The sequence below is a fragment of the Mesitornis unicolor genome, unplaced genomic scaffold, assembly GCF_000695765.1.
Source record: "Mesitornis unicolor isolate BGI_N332 unplaced genomic scaffold, ASM69576v1 scaffold6902, whole genome shotgun sequence".
NCBI classification, from domain to species: Eukaryota; Metazoa; Chordata; class Aves; order Mesitornithiformes; family Mesitornithidae; genus Mesitornis; species Mesitornis unicolor.
Window position 1 is genome coordinate 2,548 of NW_010171134.1, and position 25,208 is coordinate 27,755.

Consider the following 25,208-nt stretch of genomic DNA (forward strand, 5'->3'; position numbering starts at 1 on the left):
AGCAGCAGTGAATCAGGCCGAGTGCTCCAGGCCCCTCTATTAATCTCTGAGACAAGAGGAAAGACTGCCTGAGCTCCTCACCTTCATTAAGATGCTACAGCAGGAAACAAGCTGAACACCAGGGAACAGAGTCCATCCACCAGGCATTGCGCAGAGGTGACATTGGTGCGATTCGGGGAAGCAGCTGCTAAATCCAAGAACACAAAGAAGGCAATCTCTGAGACTTCCCTTGAAAGAGAATCAGTCACTTTTATCAGTTAGCTTCCTGACTTGAAAGATTTTTGTTCAAGTGGTTAGGTAGTGAGAAAAAAGCTCTTGTTCAGCCCAATGGAAGCTTTTGTGTAAAAATAAAGTCTACTTTGCCTGAATTTGTGGAGATATTCTCAAGACAAAGTAAACGGACAGCCCCCTGCAACCCCAGGTTTCTGTGAACAGTTCTGGCACCCAAGTATTGATACGTACCAGAGCTCTCATTTCTGCTTCCACGTCCTGGGATGCCAACGCTTAGGACAGAATTACATTTAACCCTGCATTAATCAAGTTCAGGCATCCAATTCAAGATGGGTTAAGGACACCTTTAAAAGCCAAGGCTCCCAAGTGCGCGCGCACACAGTGAACACACAATACACAAAGCACATTTGCTTTTCATGGGAAATCCAGCTGTCCCCGATTCACAGCGGACATGAAACTGCATTTGTGCGTTAGCAATCCCAAGGAAATTATCTACAGGGGGACAGAGAAACAAACATTAAAAGCACTCCTCTCTGTGACACTCAGCACTTGGGAAGGTCCCATGAGTGCTGTCGTTCCCTGGCAGGTGATCTTCCTGCACATCCAAAGCTTGGAAAGGCACTACGGTAGCCCACTGTCACTGTTGAAAGATGTACCCACCTCCAAGCTCGCAGCACAGCAGCTTCACTACCGTCACTGTGCAGACAGATGCAATTCCTGCTCCTCTACGGCCCCAAGTGTCAGATGCTGAACTCACGCTGCGGGCATGCTGCAATGGGAGCTCTCACTCCGCGTTAAGCTCACAGGCAAATACAGCCCTGGGGATCCACGTCCGCACACAGGTCCTAGCAGAGCATCTAAAGAAGGGCAGACTGCACGCATGAGCTTTTTTTTTTTTAGATTTTATTTGAACACAGTATTCTGACAGAATGCAAAGTCAAAATCCTCAGTTAGTATCAGTATTTACACCAGTGAGAGTGGGAATAAAGGTGGAATCGATGTTTCACTTGGTAAAAAGATTTTTTGTTTTTTTGTTTTTTTAACAAGATAGAAGGCCCCCAAAAGTAGGGAATGCTGGGTAAGGATGTCAATGGAGGGTCTGAGAACAACTATCAAAACAGCCTAGTGTGAAAACCTGGGGTTTGAAGGCTCCATAGAAAAGTGTGAAAATAAAACTCCACTCTAAAAGCTGAACAACTGGTTGCACTATTATCTTGTCATCTTTACGTATGGTGCAGCATGAAATGTAATCACTCCACAACTAGAAGCTGATCAGTCTGCATTGCCATATAGATATATATGTATGGCATGGATACATATATAAACATATACAGCGTAAACGGCATCAGGTTGGTCCCTCTTCAAAGGTTTAAATAAAAGCAATGAAGCCTAAGCTATCTTGGAAATGGGGTACTTCTAAATTAAAATAAATTATTCACCATCGAGGGCGCGTATAAAACCACTCTCCAGAATTAATCTACAGGTACTGGGAGGTGTCACGAGAGCATTAAAAAGGAGGTGGCTGGACACGCCTGCTGCTCAGGCAGTCACAGGGTTCACTTCACTTGGAATGGTGCTCCCTCCACCCATCTCCACACGCACCCACTGCAGCCTGCAGGGCACCTCCTCACCGTGCAGCTGGGCTCGGGGCGGGTGACCTTTCATGGCTGAGATTCCAATCCAGGGGACGGTTACCACAGATTTCAACCAAGAGGTGCTGGCCAGCGCCACTGGACGTGTTTCTGGTCATTGGCTTTGCACAGCATTTGTTTCCTAGCAGCTGCTCAGCTCTCAGTGGGTGTAACTTAGGAGGTATAACGTACTGATGACAAAAGCAGTCAAAAATTTAGCAGAAATGAGGAACATTCGTGACCAAAACTGTGGCCATCCACAGGAATGGAGGTACACGCTGCCTGCCCACCAGTCCTCTGCTGCCCTGAGGACTCTCCCCAGACACACACCATAGGAGCTTTTTTGGCTGTATTTTACGGATTGATTCCTTAGAAAAAAAATTCTAGGGACCGTGGGCTAAGCTTCCCCATAGTTACACTGACACTGCTGTGATGGGTCATGCAAGGACCAAATTTGACACAAGGCTTCGATGTAAGGAGCCATCCTGCCCTGATCTCCTGCTCAGGATGGGTATTGCATGAGTGCCTACGCCTGCATATCCAGTCATCCTCCATTTGCACCCCGGGAGCTAAGGAATAAATGCAAAAACCCCACACTTAGTAAATGACAAGACCATTATTTTTCACAGTTTGAAATTATGTGATGCCACTGTAAAAGACTGCATACTTAGAAATACACCAATAAAAGTGGCTCAATTTACCTGAGCCAAACTGCAGTCTACCCACCCCCATCATCCTTCTGTTCATCACCTTAGCACAATGGAATGGATGCCATAGTCAGCTCGGTTCAATTGTTTCATTTAAAGGCTTCTGTTCCTTGTAAAAGTTGTTACCTTTTTGTCTTTTCCTGAATATTTTTTTTTCAAATCTGAACTATCACTACGCCTTCCACATCCAAACTATGTTGAAGCTTTTATTATTTCAATACTATGACAAAAAACACGTTTCACACTAAAATAGTCACGCACCCACAGTGCACAAGCTTGCAGATCTAAAGTAGAATAAAAAAGAAAACAAAAGGAAAAAAAAAAGAGAAAAAAACAAACCAAAACAAAACCTTAACAGAAGGAACATCTCTATACAATGGGCTGGTCTTCCCCTATATACCTCTGCCTTCCTTCTGCTCAAACCTCCTTCTTTTCACCCCGAAATCTGTGTTACTGCATGACTCCCAATGATAACTGCCCCCTCCATAATGCTGCTGCATGTCCTACATCAGCCCCCTTTTCCAACTGTTGGAGACACGATGCCAAGACAAATGAAATCAATGGGAGTCCTGGTATTGATTTCCAAGCACTCGCTCTTGATTTCATGGTTTGATTCTGCTGAACAAACATGGATGGCTTGATACGTGTGATGAGAACAGACCAAACTAGACTATAGTGCAGTTGGAAGGGACATACAACGATGATCCAGTCCAACTGCTGATGGAGCCAGCTTCGCAGGAGGGGTCTTGTCAAGCATCCTTGTGCAAGAAGTCCTTGCTTTTAAATCAGATTTCAAGGGTGAAAGGAAATGGCACTTACTGCCACACTGAGGAGGAACTGATACAGTCAAACATCTGACATAAGACCAGACCAGCCCGGCCTGTACAATCTCCCTTCTGCTTCTCAAAGCTCTGGGAGGGTTCCATGAAGGAAAGGGGAGAATGTCCTAAAAAAGCAGAGATTATATTTCTCTTATGCAGTCAGGCCCAGGTCCAGCAAGGGACTTACAGTCTTACTAAATTTAAGAATAGAAGGACTCTCACCAGCACCTCTCACTCCAAGTGTGTGTTTATGTGGACTGCTGGATAAAGACCTTGATTGGTGACAAGTGGTTTGACTACCCCCCACCCACCCACGAAAAACCAAACCGAAACCCAGCATTACTCTTCTTCTTACTCCAGTAAGAAATAATAATAATAATAATAACAACAACAATAATTAAGAAAACATAAAGGGGAAACAACTACTGTAAACATCCATGTTTTAAAATGTCTCCCTCTGCAAAGCAAGCATGCTGCTAACCTAGTATCTATAGATTGTATTTACTTAAAAAAAAAAAGGCAGCTATTTTACACATACATTTAAACACAACAAAAGTTAAAAAAAGTCAATTGTAAACACTGGAAAGAACAAAAGTTGGCAAAAATTAACGTAAAATTTAAAGAAATGTAGAGTCTGAATACTGCAAATTGAAATACATCCCCGAAGCTGCAATTTTGGCATTCTTCCTAAAAAAAGATAGTAATAAAACCCAAATAAACGTCTAACGTGGAGAACAGAATTCAGTCACAAAGAGCTCAAGACACTTTGCATACTGAACAAATACAAGTGAACAGAAATTATAACTTATTTATGAGGCTTTACATATTTCAAACTCGACTGAAAAGTATAAAAATAAATTGTGGACTTTGTTCATTAAGTACCAGCCGTGCCAAGCAGCACAGTGGTTATATCTGCTATACTAACAAAGGAAACAACAGGGTTTTCTCTTTTTTTTTGTCTTTTTTTTTTTTTTCCCTAGGACTAGTAGATTTTGAGCTTCCCAACCACGCTGCAAACGGTATTTGCCATTTTGCTTATTTGAATATACACAGGGTCAGCTAAGCCCTGATTTGGTTACGGGTTTAACCCTGTTTTTAAAATGTATTATTTTTTTAAAAGCAAGTGCACAACAAATAGAACCTTTCTAGAAATCTTAAAAAAAAAAAGAGAAGAAAATAAAAAAAACCAAAAAGAGAGATTCCCTCCCTCCCCCCATTTATGCATTTTCTGTTTTGTTTGTTTTTTAAAAAAAGGCAACAGACACTAGAGGAATGAGATGTGTGTAGTGTTTCGTGTTTTAAATGCTCGGGTGAAGTTGTTCTGTCATTTGTTCTCATCTGTCGCTGATCATGCTTTGCTCTCATTTTCATTTGTTTGTGTGGCTTCATTGGGGACCGTCTTGACTTCTGCTGGTGGTGTCTTGGTTTCCACTGCTTGCACTTCAGATTTGTCTTCTACTGGGATTTTCCTGAAGAAGAATCACCAAAATGGCAGAGTTTAGAGACAGAGAAATAGAGACTGTCTATTGCTAGACTAGCGAGAAAGAAATAACGTGTTTCTGGAAATAAGCAAATATATCACCTTGCTAGAGCCAAATGAGCATTTCCAGATGCAGAAATCAGTAAAAGCAAACTCACTCCCCTGCCCAAGCTTCACTTAGCTCTGGTGAAATCTTTCCTCCTGCCCTGAGTTAACACACCAGTAGGATGAGCTCTCGGGCTGCAGCAGAGGCACAGGGTGTGTTGTGGTGTGAGAAAAGGAGGAAAAGGGAAAATTCACACAGTTGCAAAGGAATTTGATTGTCCCATCACTCATTTCTGTCACTCAAGTGTCCTACTAAAACAGACTGCCATTTTCGCGGAAAATCTTTTCCCCTGCAGGAAGTCAGCCCCAGAATTTCACCATTTCACCGTGTGTTGCAGAAACGGAAACACAGAAGTCTATTTTGTCAAACGCATTTTCACAAGTGTAAGGGAGGTCACCGTCTCCAAGAGCTAAAGCCCAGGTTCATCAGCCTGTCTTTCAGCACTGTACCGAAGAGTCAGAGAAGCCTGTTTCTCCAACACTCTCTTCACAGTCACAAAAAGTGCCACACAAGGCACATCTGGTGGCCTCCCTCTTCCAGGCCAGTTGCCACAAAGTCAGTCTGAGATGCTTGTAATCTTAATTCACTGTGACAAGCAGGTGAGATGAACCTAAGCCTATGGTTGCAATACTGATTTGCCCCAAGGGAAGCAGATGAGCAGCACAGGTAGAAGAAGGTGGCTGGATCAGCAGAAAGACAACAGCTCTGCATTCCACCATACCAAGAGCTCATTTACATGACACAGACCAAGTTGCATCAATGCAGTTGAAATGTGTCCTTCCTTTGGGCAAACCATTTCCTACCTCTTTTCAGCTCAGAACCAGACCACAATTCTCTATCTGCAGTTGAAATGTGTCCTTACTTTGGGCAAACCATTTCCTACCGCCTTTCAGCTCAGAACCAGACCACAATTCTCTATTTGTCTCACAACAGGAATGACTCCTGACCTAGGGGAGGATAGGAGCACAGCAGGGAGACCAGAGCAGTAAAATGTGAAGGCACCCGAATAATACAGAAAAACAGCATGGGTTTTCACTCAGGTCTGGAAAAGAGCCTGGCTCTTGGTTCTACAGTGTCTGAATCACCCATTTTCAAAAAGCATTTTCCAGGCTTCTGTGCTCATGGCTCTGTTAGCAACTGCCATCCAAACCAACATAGCAAGAGTGTTCTTGTCCAACATCTGCACAACAGCTGGGGACCCTCCCCACAGGTACCCAGGTGAAGACTTAATGCTGTTTTCACTCTCCAGTTACAGTGCCTCCTGCCAAACACAACGTGCTGGTCTCAGCTGAGGAAAGTGGGTCCTGTCCAGATGGCATAAGGGTCCAAAGGACCCCTAGGGTTGTCCTACCTATGAGTATGCTGATGCTCTCTGAATAACTCAGCTGGGTAAAGAAGAAAGCCAGTACAGTGGCTGGAGACCCATTTCTAATATACCAGGACAACACACGGACAAGTTACCCTGACCCAACTGAGCTGTGACTGCTCGCCCTTTCTCAGACAGGATCACACTGCCTTACCCTTTTGTCAGTTTAGGGACAAATCCAGAGGTACCATGCTTGTACAGTTTCACACAGCACTAGCGTCTGCCCTGCCTTACACTGCAGTAAGTTCTGAACAGCTCCCACTGATCTGTCAGGAAACCGAATTTGGGTGGCTGTGCTCACTGAACTGCAGCAACTCAGCACCTCTGACAACACCACTTGCTTTGTGTCAAACTAAACTGCTTCTGATCTCTTTCATAAAACAATAACCTACAATAGACAAAGCTGCATAAAAGTCTAAAGAATAACGTATTTGTGATAAATTCCTGGGTTTGTCTTTTCTCAGCTTCCTTGGCATAGCCTTTTCCTGCTTCTCTCTAGGACCTTTAAAGCCAAGCCCTGTTTAGTTGGTTCACAGGTGAGTTAGTTTGCTAAGGAAACAATGAGATTAGTTAAGAAAACACCCAACAAGAACACAGCACAAGCACCAGTGCACAAGAGACACAACACACAACCAACAGAAGATAAAAGGCAGCCATACTCGGTCTTTGCAGGTGCAGCAGGTACAGAGCTGTCTGCAGTGGAAGAAGCAAGCTCACGAGCTTGCCCGCTAGTCACATTGGCAGGAGTAGTAGTGCCAAGAGCTGCAAAAACATCCTTTGCAAGATCAATGTCTGGTGTCTTGAAGGTCCCTTCGTCCATTTTTAAGTCCTCATTCTGGGAGGGGTTTGTGGTGCTGCCTGAAGCAGCCTCACTCTTCAGATTGCTTGGGTTCTTGGTTGCCTCTGTTGGGCTCTTCACTGTACTGGGCTGCACAGGTTCCTTTTCAGGGCTCTTGGTGCTTGAGACCTCCTGCTTGGGCTCCGACGGAGCTGGAGGACTGGTGAGGTTTGCAGGGCTTGGGGCAGCTGGCTTGTTACCAGCTGCCGCTTTGGAGGTCTCAGCCACGTTAGCAACAGCGCTGGGGCTGAGCACTGCGCCTTGGTTAGACAGGACACTTGAAGACAAATTATTAGTAGCTGGAGCAGAGCTCGGGGTATCGCTGAGATCAACAAGGGGGGCCACTTTGGGGGTGGAGGAAGGTGGCGGAGAAGAGACTGAGGTGGCTGCCCCTTTGGCTGGAGTAGCCTGGCCAGGCGACACGGAGTTTGAGTCAGGAATGGCCGTGGCTGGCAGGGCAATACTGGAGGTCAGTGTAGTGGTCTCGCTGGTGGGGCTGTTCTGAGCAGTGGCAAAGGTTTCAGTGATAGTGTCAGAGTTAGTGGTGCCTGTGGTTACAGAAGGCAGCATGTCCTCAACAGTAGCTGCAGTATCGGTGGGGTGCCTGTGAAGAGGACAGGAGTAGAAGAGAAATAGAGACAATGAAGTCCATAAATGACAGCAGAGGAAAGGGAGGGAGGACGCAAGAGTGAGAAAGCAAGTGGGTGGCAAAGCAGCAGGGTGACATGTGGTTAAAACACACAGAGAACATGGAGAGGTATTCAGAAGAGCAGAAACCTTTCAGAGGTGAAATGTGCAGACTAGCAAGGGATGACTGGGATGACTGAAGACTAACTAGGAAGAAAAAAAAAGCCAAGGGGACATGCCCTTCAGGAATGGTTTGCTCACTCAGATCTTGGTTCAAGTCTTAGCCAAACATAACCCTGTCAACTTACAGAGACTATTCCCTTTCAGCCTAACATTCCTCTCAGCCTCTTCCACCTAATCTCACAAGGAAACCTTCTACCAACTCCTTGAGCACAGCAGCCCTGTACCATCTGTCACCATGCAACAAGATCCCAGTGTAGGACCCCAAATCCAACCTCTCATCTTGGCCCTGTCCTTGTGCTTGCAACTCTAAGGCCTTCATCAAACCACACAGGCTATAATCCTTCTTCTCACACACACATGCAATGCAAATATATACATACATAGATATGTATGTATGTATGTACACACGTGCAGCTTTGAGGTGATGTTTTCTGCCCTTCTGACCAGATTCCAGCTTGTTGTGTTAGCTGGATTAAGGTTTGCTTTACGACAGTGCCTGACAGTGTACCTACACTTCAGCAGCCATGATGCAGCACTGGTTGCCTTAACAAGCAGACAGAATGATGAGACTTGGCACGCCTCCCCCAACACCCAGAGCACAGCTACTCCGGTGCCATCAGTAGAAAGGAGTGCTTTCACCACAGGGCGTTCAAGCATTCATCCAGCATTGCTAGGGCAGAGCTCAAGCACGAGTTGGTGTGGCTGGGGCTGCTTTTGCTCTGGATCTTTTGCAGTGAACCTGGACAGATGCCTAATCCACACACCGGACAGGATTGGCAGAGACACTTTCAAGCAACACTGCTTTACTCCCCTTCCAGTGCTGGAAATAGGAGTCAATATATCTTGGGGAAAAGAGGAGGCACTTCCTCACTGGGATGTCACCAATGGACTGTGGAGATTTCACCTTTCTTCCTCTCTTCCTGCCCTAAGTCATGGGCATGAGAGATCGGGGATTAAGGAAACCGAGGGCAATGTATTGACCCTTAGCTAAGATTGACTAATGCCAACATACTCTGGCTCCGTCAGCGGGGTGGTCTCATTGGGCTCTGTGTGCTTTCCCCCATCGTGGTTGGGGGTCCGCTCCTCTTCAGTCCGCACCTCCACAATAGGTTCCTTGGACTCATCTTTCCTGTAACAAGGGAATTGCATGGAGATTGGTTCCCATTCCCTCTTGCAAATATATGCTGCAAATGTTGACAGTGAATGACAGAAACAGACTGGCCTAAACAGCAGATTATATCTTTCTGTCACTCCCCCTTCCAGTTATTACCTACAGCACAGAAGACCACCCTGATGTCCAGCATTTGGGCCAGCCATTTTGTGGCTACTAACAGAAATAGGAGAAAACCGGAGAAACAGCTGAAGAAACTCCCTCCTTGGAATATAAAGCAGAACCAGTGTGGCTCCAGAACTTTTCAGTAGCCTCCCACCAGAGATTAAGAACCCAGAACTCTCTGAAACGGTTTCTTTTCTGGAGCTGCTGAAGGGACACACTGATTAACAGAAAGGACAATACGAGTGATGACCAGTACTCACGAGAAGGCGGCTTTGCCCTCCTCCATGTCTTTGCCCTTGGCTCCCGGGCCAGATTTGCCGCATAGGTTGACAGCAATGCACATCAGCAGACCACACTTGTTCAGGAAGTAGCAGGTGACATCCACAGACACCAGGAGCAGCACAAAGATAACAATGAGAATGCCTACAATGGCAGCAGTCCCAAGGCCTGATGTAGGGCTAGTGCTGGCTTTAGAGACCAAAAAGAGAAGAAAAGAAGGCAGTGTAGTTAAAAGGTGAGTTGGGGCTAGTTATGGCTCAAATTTGGCTACGCTTAGATTGCAAGCATGAGAAACATACACCAAGTACACCCTCTCCCTAGTAGCCTTTTGTTATAACCAGTACTTCATCCTAAATATATGCAGGGAAATCCACCTAAAAAGAGAGATTCACTTGGACCTAATGGGGCTTTTCCCAACTCTACTGCGCTAAGGCCTGGAAAGCAGACTACAGAAACCTCTTCTACTGTAGCATGTACCCAGCTGGAACTCGGAAGCGCTCCTGTTTCCCTCCACCACTTCCTCAAGATGAAGGCTGTGTCCAGGGTCCAGAGAGACTTTGGCACTGCCAGCCTGGCACAAGGACAAGCGTATGCCAAGCCTAGACTCTGTAGCATGACTTGCTCTGGTGGGACACAGAATACTGGGTGATACCTGTGGGGCCTCAGCTTGGATTAGTCTCTTATGTGGTGAAAACAAAAGGAGGACTTAAAACTCTTCCTGTTGCTCAGGTAAGACCCAGCTAAGCAAAACTGCAGTGGTCAAGTTTTCATGTCTTATCCAGAGACAGCTGAGCTCATCAGTCAACGCTCTAGGAGTGTTATGGCTCAGCACAGACAACAACCCAAGCAGCCTTCTGAGGAAGCAGATGGTAAAGATAACCAGACTGTCATTCTGTTGACATCGCTCTGGTCACAGCGGCTGCCCACTCCGCCACACCCCATCTTCACCACATTTCCCCAGCTATAGAATAGAAAAAAATACCTTGACTTTTCCAGTAGACAAAAGGAGAGCAGGTGAGAGGTGGTGATGGAGGCCTAGAAAACGCAGGGGGTTGCCCATATAGTACTAACTTCAGGGGAGTGCCTTTAACTTTCTACCTGTTTGTAAAATGCTGAGTACTTCCTTAGAAACAGGGAGTGGATAAACACATCCGTTAATCCTGTCAAAGCTTTTGATTATCATAAAACCAACAGGCACAGCCTTGAATGTTGCCAGCTGCGGCTTCCCAGCCTTTAACTATCATACCTCGGACACAAGACACTTTTTGTTCCCCTTGTTTTGCTCAGAATAATTCTTCCCAAGCTGCTGTTCTGCAGACAAAGCGTTTGGCTGTTGGCTCACACAGTTCAGCACCTATTTAGATGTACTGAACTACTCAAAACCAGCTTGTTAGTCGCAACTGTCACATCATCTGCCCCTCACTATGGGACTGTGCACTCAGCAAAGGCCTGGGCATCCGACAGAGCTACTTACTGTTGTTCACTGAGACAGCTGAACAAGAGCAGCGCATTTGTCACTGTCCGTAGGAGTACCTTGTCTTGATCTTTCAATTAAGATGCAGTTCTATTCGTTTCTACCGCATTTTTTTTGCTGCTGGATGTCACAACCCCCAAGCGCTGAGAATCTTTTAATTTCAGAAAAGTCCAGCAAAGCACCTCTTTCCCCTCAGCCTGATCTATGCTGAGTTTGACAGGTGGAGAGATCATTTCCAGGGCTCACAGGCAGAGAGCCATACCCTCTGGTACATCTTTTATTACTTAAAAATAGGAGGCAGAACATCCTTCGCATGAGGCAGGTAAGTCTTGTTTCATTTTGTGACCCTGATATGTATTAAGGAATCCAGACTCCAACAGGAAAGTTTCTTTCTGCATTTGACTGTTCAGAAAAGATGCTGAGGAAGAAGATGATTCAGGGAAACATCACAACTGTGGTTGAAGGATTAAAAAAACCCCCACTTTTGAAACTCGGTCAATGTAACTTCAAAAAAAAAAAACCATGCAGGGATGAATTAGGTCACTGTATTCTACTGTATGCAGTAGAATAGTACATACAATAAAGCCACTTTATTTGAGCAAAGATACCAGAAGATTCAAAAGCTGGAAACAGAAGGCAGATGAGCACAGGCTGGGTGTAACGTATGAGACTTTAACAGAAATCCCCAAACGAGAGCAGAATGTCATATCTCTCTGCACCAAATGTGGTTGAATAGAAATCTGCTTTCTTTCTAAACAGAGATTTTATGCAGATTGTTTAGCACTATGTAAAATACTCACCTCTCTTCAGGATTTGCAACAGAAAGCAAAAATGGAAGGAAAAGATGGTTCCTGTTCCAAGCAACATTTGCCATTCCAGTTGAAATGGCAGTGGCAGGTTCTCATACGTTTGTGTGTGCACCTCTGTGCATTTCTGTGACTAGTGCTTGGGAAGCAGGCTATTAGTTCTCCGATAGCCCTTGGCAAGCACCAGGATCCACTGGGACTGCACTCTGCAAAAAACCCCAAACAACCCAGCACGTACCAGGCCCCACAGAATGACTGATCCTGCTAACTGCCATGTGTACGATGGAGCAAGGACCAGACTTCTACCCAAAGGCCCAGTGATGGCTCCACGATTTGATCTACAGCCTGGCTAAATGTTGCTTGTGAGGTACTGAAAGCACTTACAAACGTAACATGAACAAAAATCTACATGTTCACAGACAGCAAATCTGAAAACCCGTGCAGATATCTCTGGTTTTATGAAATCTGTCCAAACCACAGCCACATGATCAGATAACCTGCAAGGCTTTTCTCACACGAAAGGTTAGAAAAGACCAGCTATAAAAAGAAAAGGTTGTTTTATGACTAACACAACACAAAAGATGTTCAAACCCAGCATCAGTTCTCTGTTCTGCCACTGATTTTTTCTGTGACCCCAAGCACCCCTGAAACAGTAAAGCTTCAGCCACTACAACTGCCAGAGGCCTTGCGAAGCCACTATAACCAAGTTCATAACACAGATGTGCCCTGCACTTCCACTGTCTCAGAATTCTAACATGTTTAGGAAGCAAGAGCATAAACCATTTATAATGCTATACTAGGAGGGCTCCTATGTAACTACAAAATATTTCTGAGTTTTCTTAGAAGTCCATTTGCTTTAATTAGCACGAAGATACGGTTCTAACCCAGACTGCTGAAATTCTGGAACCCACTGCACAAGGTTGTATTTGCACTGCTGTACCCAAAGATCCAATTTCTGCTATGATAGCTACAAAATACCTCTTTTTCTCTCTAAACACCCAAAGGAGAGCTACTGAATAGGAACACGTCTCCTCTCCTCATTTCTTCCTCCTCCCTGTTCTGCTCCTCTGCCCCAGGGAGCACGAGCAGCTACGACAGGAAAGGCTGCCAGGAAAAAAAGTACGGAGATGGGGAGAATAAGGGCAGATCTGCAGAGGAATGCCCTTGTTTTTGTGCTATTCTCAGATTTTGTGTTTCAGACGATGAAACTGGGCCAAGGTTACTGGTTGCAATGTTGGTTTTGTTTGGGTTTTTTTTTTCTAGGCTTAGTAAAAAAGCCCTGCAATTTTCATTAACCTTCAAGTCTCTTCCACTAGTTCTGGTTTTATAAATTCTATTTCATGACACAAATTTCTTCTCCAAATCTTTCAAAGACTAGCAATAAGGAAGAATAATATAAGAATCCTTAAAGACCCCATGAACTTGGAAGGCTGTTGGTGCTGCATTTCTGTATTCTGCATATATTTAGTAAAGGAATTTTGCTGTTGCTATGAAATGCAGTAAAGCATGTAGTATATAACTCCATTTCACAGACTGCCACATTTGATTAAATTAAGTTGATCTACAAATACTTTAAGAATTATTCGCTCCATCCTACAGCTAAATTTATGCTGTGTTTAATCAAATATTTAGACGCTTAATATCCCTAACAAGTTTGCTGATGCCCAAAACAATTCCAAGTACCAAGTAAGTGTATAAACAAACAGGCTGTTGCTCATCAGCTGCTAACACTGTGTGTACAAGGGTACAAGTGCATCACCAGTGAGTGCGACCGTGTCAATAGACGGTGGACATTTCTGACCTGATCCACAGCACATTTAACCTGACAAGAGGCTTCCCATCGATTCCCTTTTGCTATTCTCAGGACTAAGAGGAATAATACTTCCACAAATTAAATAAGGAAACATAAAAAGTTAAAAAAAATCTCGAGTCCTTAATTCTAAAGAAATGAAGAATTTATTAATTACAAATTACTTTTTTAACGGAAAATGAGCTTCCTGCAAGATTGACCTTTCTAATCACCATTATTTTACAGAGTACAATAAAACGACCCATAAATGAAACTTCCTGCAACCCTGTACAGACATCTGCCTTGTCAGAGACAGCAGAACCACTCAGATGTGTCCTCCTAGAGGGGTCTCAGCTAGAGTGTGCACAGAATGTTCAGGCACAGGAAGACAGCCAGACCAAAGAAGGGACTGAGAGAAGCAGATATGATTCTGGGCATTTCAAAGATCCTACAACATTTGGCAGAAGAGAGGAGATCAAACAAAACAAATAAAAATTCATTTCATGCATTGGAAGAAAAAAAAAACCCACCCCAACATCTCAGAAGAAAAGCTCTTTGTTCTCAGTGGATGCTAACAGCTTTCATTTGCGAACACTTTAAAGTGTCCTTCAAAGGAGGGGTGCCACATTTCACAGACCTCATTCTCTCAGATACTCTGCGCCTGCGCAATCGGTAGTGGAGAAAAGCAAGGGGCGAGCAATCTTCTATTCCAAGTGGCAACAGCTTCTGTTTCCACACAGATTTAAGCTTGACAATTGATGCTTGCTTTCAACCTAGCTACTAGGTAGCAGAAATACACAGCAGGCTGGAGCATTCCTTGCAAGACAGGAAGGCAATGGCTATTTCCCAAAACTACTACTGAATCCCTTTTAGATTGTCACCAACACTGAGTGGCTTCAGTGGTCTGCTCCTGGCTTTAAGCTCTATTATCCTCCTACGACTGACTCCCTTTCCAAGGATGAAAAGGGGAATATAAGCATATAAAAAGGAAAAACTGTAAGCTAAGAGTCACAGTAAGAACTTCTTTTCAGGAGTAAAACAGACTGTAAATCTGAACAGCTGATTTGCAGCCTGACCTCCGACACAGCTGCCCTTCTACCCCACTGCAGTGCAGGCACCCCAGTGCCACCGGCTGCTCCTTCCACTCCCCCAGCTTCAAGAGTCAGGAGAGCTTCCAAAACTTGTTCTTACCTAGCAGAAACTGGAAGGTGTGAACAATTGCAACTGATCCTGCTGGAGCAGAATGTTATCAAACAAGGCCCTCCTGTAAAATGAAGGCAGCCAAAGTAATGCTTTCACAACCATCTTTGAAAATACATAGAGACTTAACAACAAACTGCGGGAATCCTATGGGCCATGTGAGATCCTGCAAGACTCTGCAGTTCATCTCGCACACATGGAAAAATCTCTTCCACGGGTTGAGGCTCCAGCCCCACTGTAGGTATGACTTGTTCTCACAGAACATGTGCTTGCAAGGTTGCACGCGCACTCTGAAAATCTGAGTGTCCGAACATCTTCTGGTTCCAGATCTGAATCTAGGTCTCATCTCTGAGCACAGAAGACAAGAGCTGGCTGTTCTGTAAACTTTTTAACATTTTATTTTATTTCCATCAAGAATAAAGCCCAGGTTCTCATTCAGCATTGACTGTCAGACTTCAAGGATCCAACATATACCTTGCACCTAACATGTTGTGAATCCACATAAAAATACCACAGTTATGCTCCTTGTTTCTAGGATCACAGAGACAGAAGATCTTTTTGTATATATTCCACGTTGACTGGATTCCTGTTTACTGTTGAGTATGGGATTTATCTCAAGTACTTCCAGCCATGTAAACGATCTCTCCTGTACCTGTCTGGGCTTGGCCTAGCCACCGCAGAGGGGACGCCCCTTGGAGCGTAACGCAACTCCACTGCCTTAGGGCACCTCTCCTTGAATAGGAACCACGGCCTCCAGAGTTGCTGCTCCATCTCCACACAACGCTATGTAAAGTTATAGTTTCAAGTAAGGTAATTTTAATAACCTGTGAGTTGAGTAAGACGAATCTCAACTTCAGCTAGTAACCTCCGCCTGTGGATAAGGAGAAACCCACAATACAAGCTGGTATCAGACCTACAGATGAACTTAATAAATCCAGCTACAGAGGAAGGTCACACAACGTTTTAGTATTACGATTACTCTTGCTGTACTTCAGTAACACTAAAGTGTAAACTCAAAAGATCTAACAAATTTTCTGTACTCTAAAACACTGGAGGTGAGGGGTTTTTTTGAGAAGAAATCCACATGCTTTTGTGTGCTACACCTGCACAAAGTTTTCATTTATAATTTCGATACAAAAGCAGTTCACAAATCATAATGAACGAGGTCTGAATAAACACAGCAGAGACTTAAAATACATAGTTAGATGGGACTGATGGCAGGGCTTTTTGTTTGTCCCTATTCAGATTTTGTTAGAAAGATTAATCCCATTCCAGACAACTGATGGTATTTGAGACATTCTGCACCGACAGTGGGACAACAATGTCAACGATTTAATTCTTGTAAACCTCAGGCCTGCTCACAGAGAAAGACAGACCCACAGGGAGACAGACACCTATTTTGAGGGCATCAGAGCCAAATGGGTTTCCCTTCACAAAGACAGTTCATGAGGGGCACAGAGTTTTTTCTTGGGTTTTTTTGGGGGTTGGTTTTTTGTGATGTTGTGGTTGGGTTGGTGGGTTTTTTTTACTACGAACAAGAGAAAAGAAAAACGCCAACTGAAATTTGTTCAACAAAATGCATTTCACAGAACTCGGTAACAAAGATGCATTATATTGCACCAATTTACAGCATGGATTAATCCTGGCTGGTAGTGTCACACGCACAGTTAACCATGAAGATTATTAAGGATCAGTAATGATAATGATTTAGCTGGTCAGGTAACTTGATCCACGCTAATCTTTTCTGTTAAAAAGCCAAGAAAAGGGATCTCTCTATGGACTTGATAAAACAGTAGTGGAAATCCAGAAAGTATCAGACAAGGATCCATTGCAAATTTGTACGCTCATGGGCTGTATTATGCCCCAGATCCACTATGGGTCATGAAACGCTTGACTGCACCCAAGGGGCCAATGAAGTCACAAGGATTCAACCACATAAAGAAGAACCAAAAAAATCTCTTCAGCGTAATTCCCACCAGATGTTTATGTTCAGACCACCACATCAGGATAACCTTCTAACGGCCATAAATTTGAACCCACATGCAAATGCCCACAGAGACATTTGGGCAACCAGCAGGATTATCTCTGACAAATCTTCCTTCTCTTTTTCTAGTCTGTGGGTTTAGATTTGTGGATAGGGCTTTAGAAACCTTTTGCACAATACAGCAGTGATCAGCACCAGATGTGCAGAGAAATCAGTAAAAAGCAGTATCTTAAAAGGCTTTCAATATTGTACCTTCCTTAGATGAGAAACAGCAAGCAAACAACAACAATCTTTCTTTACATCCATTAAAAAGGGCAAATTCATTACAAGTAACAAAAGAAATGTTAAAGAGCAAAAATTTGGCTTAAACCTTTTTTCCTTGTTACAAAATACTGACTCTTGCAAATTAAACACTCCTTTAAGTGTTCTGCGCTTGTTGGGGAGGTTTTGTTTGTTTTTTTCTTTTTTTCTGAACTGACATGATCCTCTGAAGCAAAGTTATTTGCTTTCACGCCTCGGTAGGACCCAGGCCTTTTCAAGCAAATATTGTTTTATTTTATTTTAAGTTTCTAACAGAGCAAAAGCAGAGTCACTGCAGAAAGAAGCAATGAAACAAAGGAGGACGACGTTGATGGACTTCCCAAGGTCGCTGCAGGTGCCAGACAATGGTTCCCAGGAGGGGAAAATATGGTTGTTTAAAAACAAATTTGGTGCATGTGGCAAGCGTGGATGTTTCCCCGTGAGATCCAAGGTGACATGTATGACGACAGACATAGGAAAGGAGTAAGGGGAAGAAGGGAGAGGGGAGGGAAAAAAGGACGAGGAAGAAAAAGAAAGAAAGAGAGAGAGAAAGAGAGAAAAATAGATAAAAAAAATTAGGTCATAAATATAGAAAACATAAGAAACAAAGGTTTATTTAATTTCGTAAATTAAAATGGCTAAAGAGCATTAGCACATTCACACCGACAACAGGGCCGGTTCAGAAGCACAGCAATGCCCAAAGCCGCAGAGCAGGGTCCAAGTCAGGGTTTATGGGGTTTGCAAGCAAATGAGATTAAAAATGATGGAACAGAGGCTCAGCGAGAAACACAAGAAAATGGTTATCTGATATTTGAAAGGACAACGCTGCCTTTTACACGTATTAAAACAAAGAAAAAAAGCTTTTCTGCAGCTGACAAACAAGCTGCGTGTCCAAGTCCTTCCGCAAAGCCTGTTGTACCAAGGACTTGGACAGCAGACCCAGGTGACTGAAACCCTGGAGAAGCAAGGATGTCTCAAGAATACAGGACTGACTTTTCCATTTAGCCTTCCAGCTGCTGTAAACTACTCTAATGCAATTATTATTATTACTGAAAATAATACCCCTATCCTTCCAGCCACTTTAAGGACACTGTACAGATGATGGTTACAAAAGACTCTACATAATACATACACATTTTGTCTGCAGGAAATTCCTAGCTATTACTGTCAAGCAGAGCAATGCCACGTTAGAGGCACTGGCTCTGACTTCTATGCAGCTCATTTCGAAATCAAAATGTAAAAGCTAAATGCCATGAAAACGACAAGAGATGCTCACGTATTACTTCATACACAGAACCTCTTTGCCACTGCAGTCTGGCACACTTGCCTTCATTTCAATACAGACCTGTGGACTGCATGTCACAAAGATCTAGCATGGGCTCTGGAAATAATTTTCCCCAACATTATTAGTTTGGGGATCAATTCAGGGTCTGAAAACACCTTGTAAGGCTTAATAGAAACCAAAGTCTTCTACAAATTGAAAAAAATCTTGTGAAAGAGAGTCACAACTCCAGCATAACCAGCAGTAGTAATTTCCCTGCCCAGGGCTCTACTTGCCCCTGAACGAGAGCACATTTTTTCCTGAGAACCATCCATCTGTTGGGTCAATCCTGCAGCAAATTTGCACTCTGAAATGACTGCTTTTCAAAGTGCTTCCAACACTTCCCAGTGCAACACTTGAGTGGCAGCCTCAAATCCTGATTCCTATTATGTTTCACACCACACTAAGTGAGGAATAATGTCAGAGAGGCCAAAGAAGTGACACCTATGATAACAAACTGGACTTCTTTATACCCCCCATTTTTTAGAGGGTCCCTGCCCATGTTACTCTTGGATTTAAAGGGCTCAGTGGCACCCAGACTCATTGCTCCTTCCATTGCCATGGACTACAGTATGAACACTGTGTACTTCAAAGGCAAGAGCGTTCTCAAAATTTGCTAATACACCCGTGCAAGACATCCCAGCTGTCCCAAGTAGCTTTGTTGTCCCACCGGGCACGTAACAAAGGCTAAAAGAAAATATGAATACAGGAAGGCAACAATGGTTGCATACAGAGGAGTATGGAGGAACAAAAAGACTGATCAGGACTCGTCACTCTCCCTGGGGAGGGAGATACACCACAGCGCAAAGGAACCACTTGCTCCTGTTTCCAGCCTACCGCATTTGACTGTTCAGCTCTGAACTGACCTTATGGCACTCTTTGCCAAATTACCCTCACTTTCTCCTGCCACATCAGTTCTAGTTGTCCTTCAAATATGTGAGGGTAGGAAGGATTAGAGCTGTTGAAAATGAGAATCAGAGAGTAAGTTGCTGAATGAGTTACTGAAGGCGCTTCCACCCAAAACTACAGTCTAGTTGAAACACACATCCCAGTCCCTTTCCCCATTTCCCTCCTCCTCCCTATCTTCATCCTACCTACCATACACATTTTTCAAGTCCCAACCAACTAGGTCACTCATTTGTACGCTTAATAACATTATTTGGCTTAAAGTGGAGGTTCAGCATGCAAACTGCACAAGGTCCCAGCCGTTTCCTTCACACAGGGAGGAGGTGGGCACAGAGGGGGGAAACCAAGGATTGAATTCTCAGTGCAAGGGCAAGACCGAAGACAACTCTCTAGGTGTTGTGAAGAAAATCACGAGACTGAGTTAACAATCTAGGAGACAGAATGAAATCAAACCACTCCCTTCAATAAGGACTGTCAGCACCAATCTTAGCATGAATATGCTTAACTCTGGCTGTGCAGTGAGGACTTGACTGACCTTACAGTTAGTCTGCCTGCATTTAACCAATCACAACTTTAATTCACAGGTAGTCCAGCACTTTAATCCTCGGGGTTTTGATTGGTTTGGTCATTCCCCTCATCTTTTTTTTTTCTTTATGTGCACTAGTACTACTACCTGTGTAGAAAATAAGTACTACCTGTCCTTTCAACACCTTCCAGTGAACTGCTGAATTCCCAGAATCTCAGCTAATAGGGTCTGCTTGTTTTTCAAAGCATCTGTGCTTCTACCTCACTTTTTAAGCACACTAGTAAGTACAGTCTGTCTGAAACAATTTTCCAGCACCATTCTAATGCTATTTAGTTACTTCTCCCTAGTGCCCTACCTAACGTTAAAACAGTGCTGTTTTAAAATTCATGTTAATTTGTCCTCCATTTCATTGAATAAAAAAATCTTCAGAGAAAGATTTTAACCCCCTCCCTTTCCCACCATTAGCAAACTCCCTATGCCTTTATTTCTCCAAAGGCTGATCTGGATGGACAAACGAGCAGTAAGCAAGCCCAAAGCAGATTTGGAAGGAAATCTGCATTGTGAAAAGCATCACCCAGGAGATCTAAATGGTCTCTTCTGCTTTAGGTTAAAATGGGAATCCTGCTTCCCGGTTTCAGAAAGCGTTTTCTTTTCTGCTTTTCTCATCTGGCAGTCTTGTTATCGTGATACAAAAAGCCAACATTCCCTATAAACAGTCAGACAAGGATTTGTTACGTAGCATTTCTAACAGTGTACTGCTAATGCTGTACATACTGTAACATGGACTACAGTACAGGTATGTACATGGCAAAACTAAGCTTTGGATGGGGAACCAATCGTGATAATGGCTTTAAGCAAGCAAGTTGTCAGGGTTACTCAGGCACATTAAAGGATGCAGCACTGTTGCATTAATTGGAAGCAGAAAACAATGGTAAAGCTTATGACTGCTGTACCTGGGATGACAGTAGGCTGAGCAGAAGTTCGGAAAGCATAGTGAGCTGGTTTGGACTTCCCTTGTTGGTTTTCAGCTATCACATAAACCTCATACTCCGCGTTCCAGTCCAGGGACTTGAGCATGACGTGGTCGCTGCCAGACGGAAGTCTGATCTCTGGTTTCCATTCTGAGGAATGCTTCTGCAGAGCAGCAAGATGACAGGCAGGGATGCAAAACACAGAGCACAACATTACTAGCCAGTTTTGAGACCACCAGCTGCCCATCACATAGATGTTCTTTCCCAATGCTAGGGCGAGTTGTTAGCTCAGAGAATCAGGTGGTTTGCAATCCTGGGTAATTTACAATGAGGACTGATTAAGTTAGGCCGAAAGGGGAACTGCTTCCAACAGTATCTCTCACTACATTGAATGTCTTATTCAGTAAGCTGCAGAATAATTTGGTACTGAAGCACCCGTCCAATCAAATATGGCAGTCTTAACGACAAACTGAAAGTTATGATTAGATACACGCCTGAAGGTGAGTAATGCTCTACACTGTGAGCCCCTGGTCCTCAGCTTTTTAAGCTGTTGCTGGCAATCCCGTCTCAGAAATATATGAACTGAAATAATACTAAGTGCATGTAATTACCACATGGTCACAGTTCTACAGAAGACAACATGGAAAAATAATCTTTCATAGTCAAAGCAAAAGGAAAGAAAACAAGACAAAGATTTTGCATGTTGCTTTGGTGCACGTCATGTCTCATAAGCTATACAAGTCCACCACACCTGCTTAGCATGTATTCCTGTACCAGCCTACCTACAAATCTTGGCTTCAGGGTTGTCTGCCTACAAAGTGAAGCCTGAGCACTGAACAGGCTAAATATAAATCAGGCTTGAGTGTCAGTCATACTTACAGCTTTGTATTTGATCAGATAATGCCTAATTGGGGAGCCACCATCATCCTGCTTGATAACATTCACCTTAATGGAGTTTCCATCTTCTCCCATCTGACCTTCCAGTTTGGGTGCGCTGGGTTCCCCTGCAACAATGGTGGACTTATGTTTAATTGTAAAAAAATTCATTAGAGAACAAGTAATCATCAAAATCAGAAAAATGCTTCATTATCCTCAGTTGCCAGGGCATCAGCTTCAGTTTGACCCAGACACAGAGGACACCGTGTCTAGGGTACAAATATCTGCAAGACCCAAGCATTTCTTGCATTTTGCAGTTTGTTTTCTCTGGTGCAAGTTATCATTTCAGTGTGTGCCAGAATGGAGTCAGAGGCCAAGTGACAAGGACCGTACCCTTCCCCAGGAAAAACCAGTTGTTCAATATTTTTGTTGTAAAACACTGATACGAAACACCTGGAAAATATCAATATAAGGTATGTGGCAGACAGGCAGGCTGCTCCTGTGAAACATGGGTGTAAAGAGCATCATTGAAAAGGGACATTGTACTTGTCATACAGACCTCTGTTTGCACTTCAAATGCTGTTCAGGCTTTATAGTTTCTGGACCAGAGACTCCCTGATACACTCACTTAAATGGGTGTGGGAAAAGTGGCACTGAATCACAGCAGCACATCTTTTCACTCAGCTTGCACTGGTATAACTAATTGCAATGAACACAGGTTGGAGAGAACTAGGTAGAACTAGGTCTCCTCACTCTTCTGTAATAACCATTTTTAAAAGAAAAAGCTATCATTTCCCAATCTGCAGCCCTGACACCAGCAGAAAGCTGAGATGTCATCTGCCTCTACAGGGCATGCTGATTTATGACCACACACTTGCACACATGTCTCTACAACTGCTTTTTCTAGCCAATTCCTCCATAACCTACACACATAATCTGCAGAGGATGGTTCTCCAATCCCAGATCAAGTACTTCCTCCTTGCACCTTTACTACAACTCCTGTCCCAACAGAAGTTATATCCACAGATTGTCTGATTACATCTTCAGACACACACGCACACACACCCACTGCATCTTTAGAAATACTGCAGCAAATTGCTCAAGAGATGTGATTTCTCCTTCTGCATTCTTATTACCCCAGGGATCAACTGTTCCCAAAGTGCTCTTGCCGCCTGTGACATTACTATGTGAGAGGCATTATTACCTATTTATGTGCTTCTGTGGAAAAAGAAACCCATCAACCAAACAACCCTGTGTTTCTAACAATATAAGTATCAAATTGGCAAAAGAACCTAAACAATACAAGAGCACTGGTCTCTCTTTTGAAAAGTGACACAGACCACAAGAGAGCTCAGACCCTGGCCTAGCGGGAGGTGTCCCTGCCCATGGCAGGGGGCTGCACTAGATGATCTTTAAGGTCCCTTCCAACCCAAAGCATTCTGTGATTCCGTCAGCTGTCTGTCAGTGCCTGGATGCTTGCTTGGCTCCATTTCACATAAAGGCAAGAAGGCCTAGGTTCCTCTGTGCCAATGCTCATCCGAGATTGGAGTTGGAGCTATTACTTCTACAGCCCTGATATGTCCCAAGAGTTTTTATGCTAGTCAAAGTCAGTAAGACTTGACAGAAATTATCTTAAATCTTGCTGAAGCTTACTAGGTCATTTTACAGTAATGACTGGCTTCTTCAGTATCAACTCTGTGATGCAGTTTAAGTGCTTAGGCCACGAATTCTGGGCTTAAAAGCTTCTCAAGAACTTTTGACCATTTTAGTTGCTATTCTCTGGAAGCTATTCTGCCCAATTTATTTACGGGCAATTTGAGCAAAACCAACACTGCAATTATTTGTCAGCTAAAACTTACAAATCAGCTGCTGTTGGCAAATCCAGCAAACTCCTGAGATTAATTACACTCTGGTGTTGGTCTCATTACAGGGTCCTAATTCTTACAGCTATTCTATATAACAATTAACGTGGTTGAATGTTAAAAAGCAAAAAAAATACCTAAACCTCTCTTTAACCACCGTTATGCATATTTTATGCATTTTGGAAGTATTTCTATTTGTCCATCTGCGTGGTGAATAGCTCATTTAGAGCTGACTGTGGGAAATTTATATACAGAGAATAAAACACACAGTGTTTTGCTGTCCACTTTGAACCTAAAGACACTTCCCAAATGTTTACAGCCCCAAATATTTGCACAGGTTTGTTAATGCTGAGCACAGAGTTCACTGTTCCAGCTCGAAGCGACCTACAGTTCTGCTGAAGCACCTCTGTCTCTACCTGCAGTGCCGCTTGCTGTTTGGATAACAGGCTTTCTGGAACACCTGCTCACAGATACACCAAAGTGAGGAGAAATGCGATAAGAAGATGATCCAATTCTTAATGTATCCCAAAAAGAAACTCTGAAATGGTGACATTCATGACGTAAGAGCCTGAACGCAGCCAGATGAGAACAGAACCAGGACACTGACGTAACCTTTGTGACTTTTTAAAAGCTCACCCCGTTGCCTAGAATAAAACTTCTAAAAATACTTTGTTCTGGTGCGCTATACTAGAAGAGAAAGGAAATAATAAACCAGTAGCTGTATTAAGATCAACTCTGAAAGATAACATCAGTTGTGGGAAATTACAGGAGTTTCTTTATCCCAAAAAACATTCTCAATTCTAAATCTATGGTGTCTGGATTTGTATTCTGCTACTAATGGAGAGCACATGCATTTCTGACTGGCCACAGAAAGGTTAATCTTCCAGTATCTTTCAAAGTTGATTTTCAGAAGTAATTTGAAGCCCTTCCCCCTCTCCCTCCCTCTCCAAAGAAAGAACTCAAGTACTTTAATTTTTTGTGAAACATCAATGAGAAAACTGCAAGACCGAGACGGAAACAGTAATTTAAGATTAGTCTGACTTTCTTGCAGGCGAACGCATGCTCTGTCAAACATACCAACTGTTCCAAGAAGGTAATTACAATACTTTGATACACAGAGCTTTATGATGTGAGATACATTTGTGTTTCACAACACAGTAGCTTCTCTTAAAGACATAAAAAGGGAACATGCCTTTTTTCCATGTTTTATTTTCCGTTTCCAAATCCTTTCCTCCGCCTATGTCCCCATTATAAGACTCCCACGATACGAGCTGGCCACTCAACAGCGGCATTCCACCCTGTGACAGGTTTCTCAGTGACTGCGCATTGAAAACACAAAGGTAATGCTTTCAAGGTGACCATGGAGCTGCCCTTGCACCTCTAGTGCGCTGTGAAGCAGACGGCACACAGGAGTAGGTTTTCCTGTTGATGATACAAGGTGCTATGCACTCCTCTGGAGTTCTCCTGGTTCACATAGTATAGGGCCATTCACGTCTCGAGAAAGGACAAGAGAATTTCTAACTTATGGCCGTGTTTGTCACCTACTGTATAGACAAAAAGGTGGCTTTTTATCTTTACTGACAACTAACTGAGGCTGCATATTCAAAAAGCCCTTCCAGACCACGAATCTCCTGGGATTAGGAATGCC

At 43.6% G+C, this 25,208-nt stretch overlaps 1 protein-coding gene across 1 annotated transcript in view; it reads right to left on the reverse strand.

The window, feature by feature from the left end:
- Positions 1-4,695: 4,695 nt before the first annotated feature.
- Positions 4,696-25,208, reverse strand: part of NCAM1 (neural cell adhesion molecule 1) — a 54,510-nt gene continuing 33,997 nt past the window's right edge. The window contains exons 14-19 of the mRNA XM_010179919.1: positions 21,702-21,826; positions 20,805-20,985; positions 9,527-9,734; positions 9,003-9,119; positions 7,002-7,784; positions 4,696-4,859 (exon numbers count right to left, since the gene is read on the reverse strand). Coding sequence (XP_010178221.1) covers positions 4,739-4,859; positions 7,002-7,784; positions 9,003-9,119; positions 9,527-9,734; positions 20,805-20,985; positions 21,702-21,826 — 1,535 coding nt within the window. The 3' untranslated portion in view covers positions 4,696-4,738. The remainder of the gene's footprint in view (positions 4,860-7,001; positions 7,785-9,002; positions 9,120-9,526; positions 9,735-20,804; positions 20,986-21,701; positions 21,827-25,208) is intronic.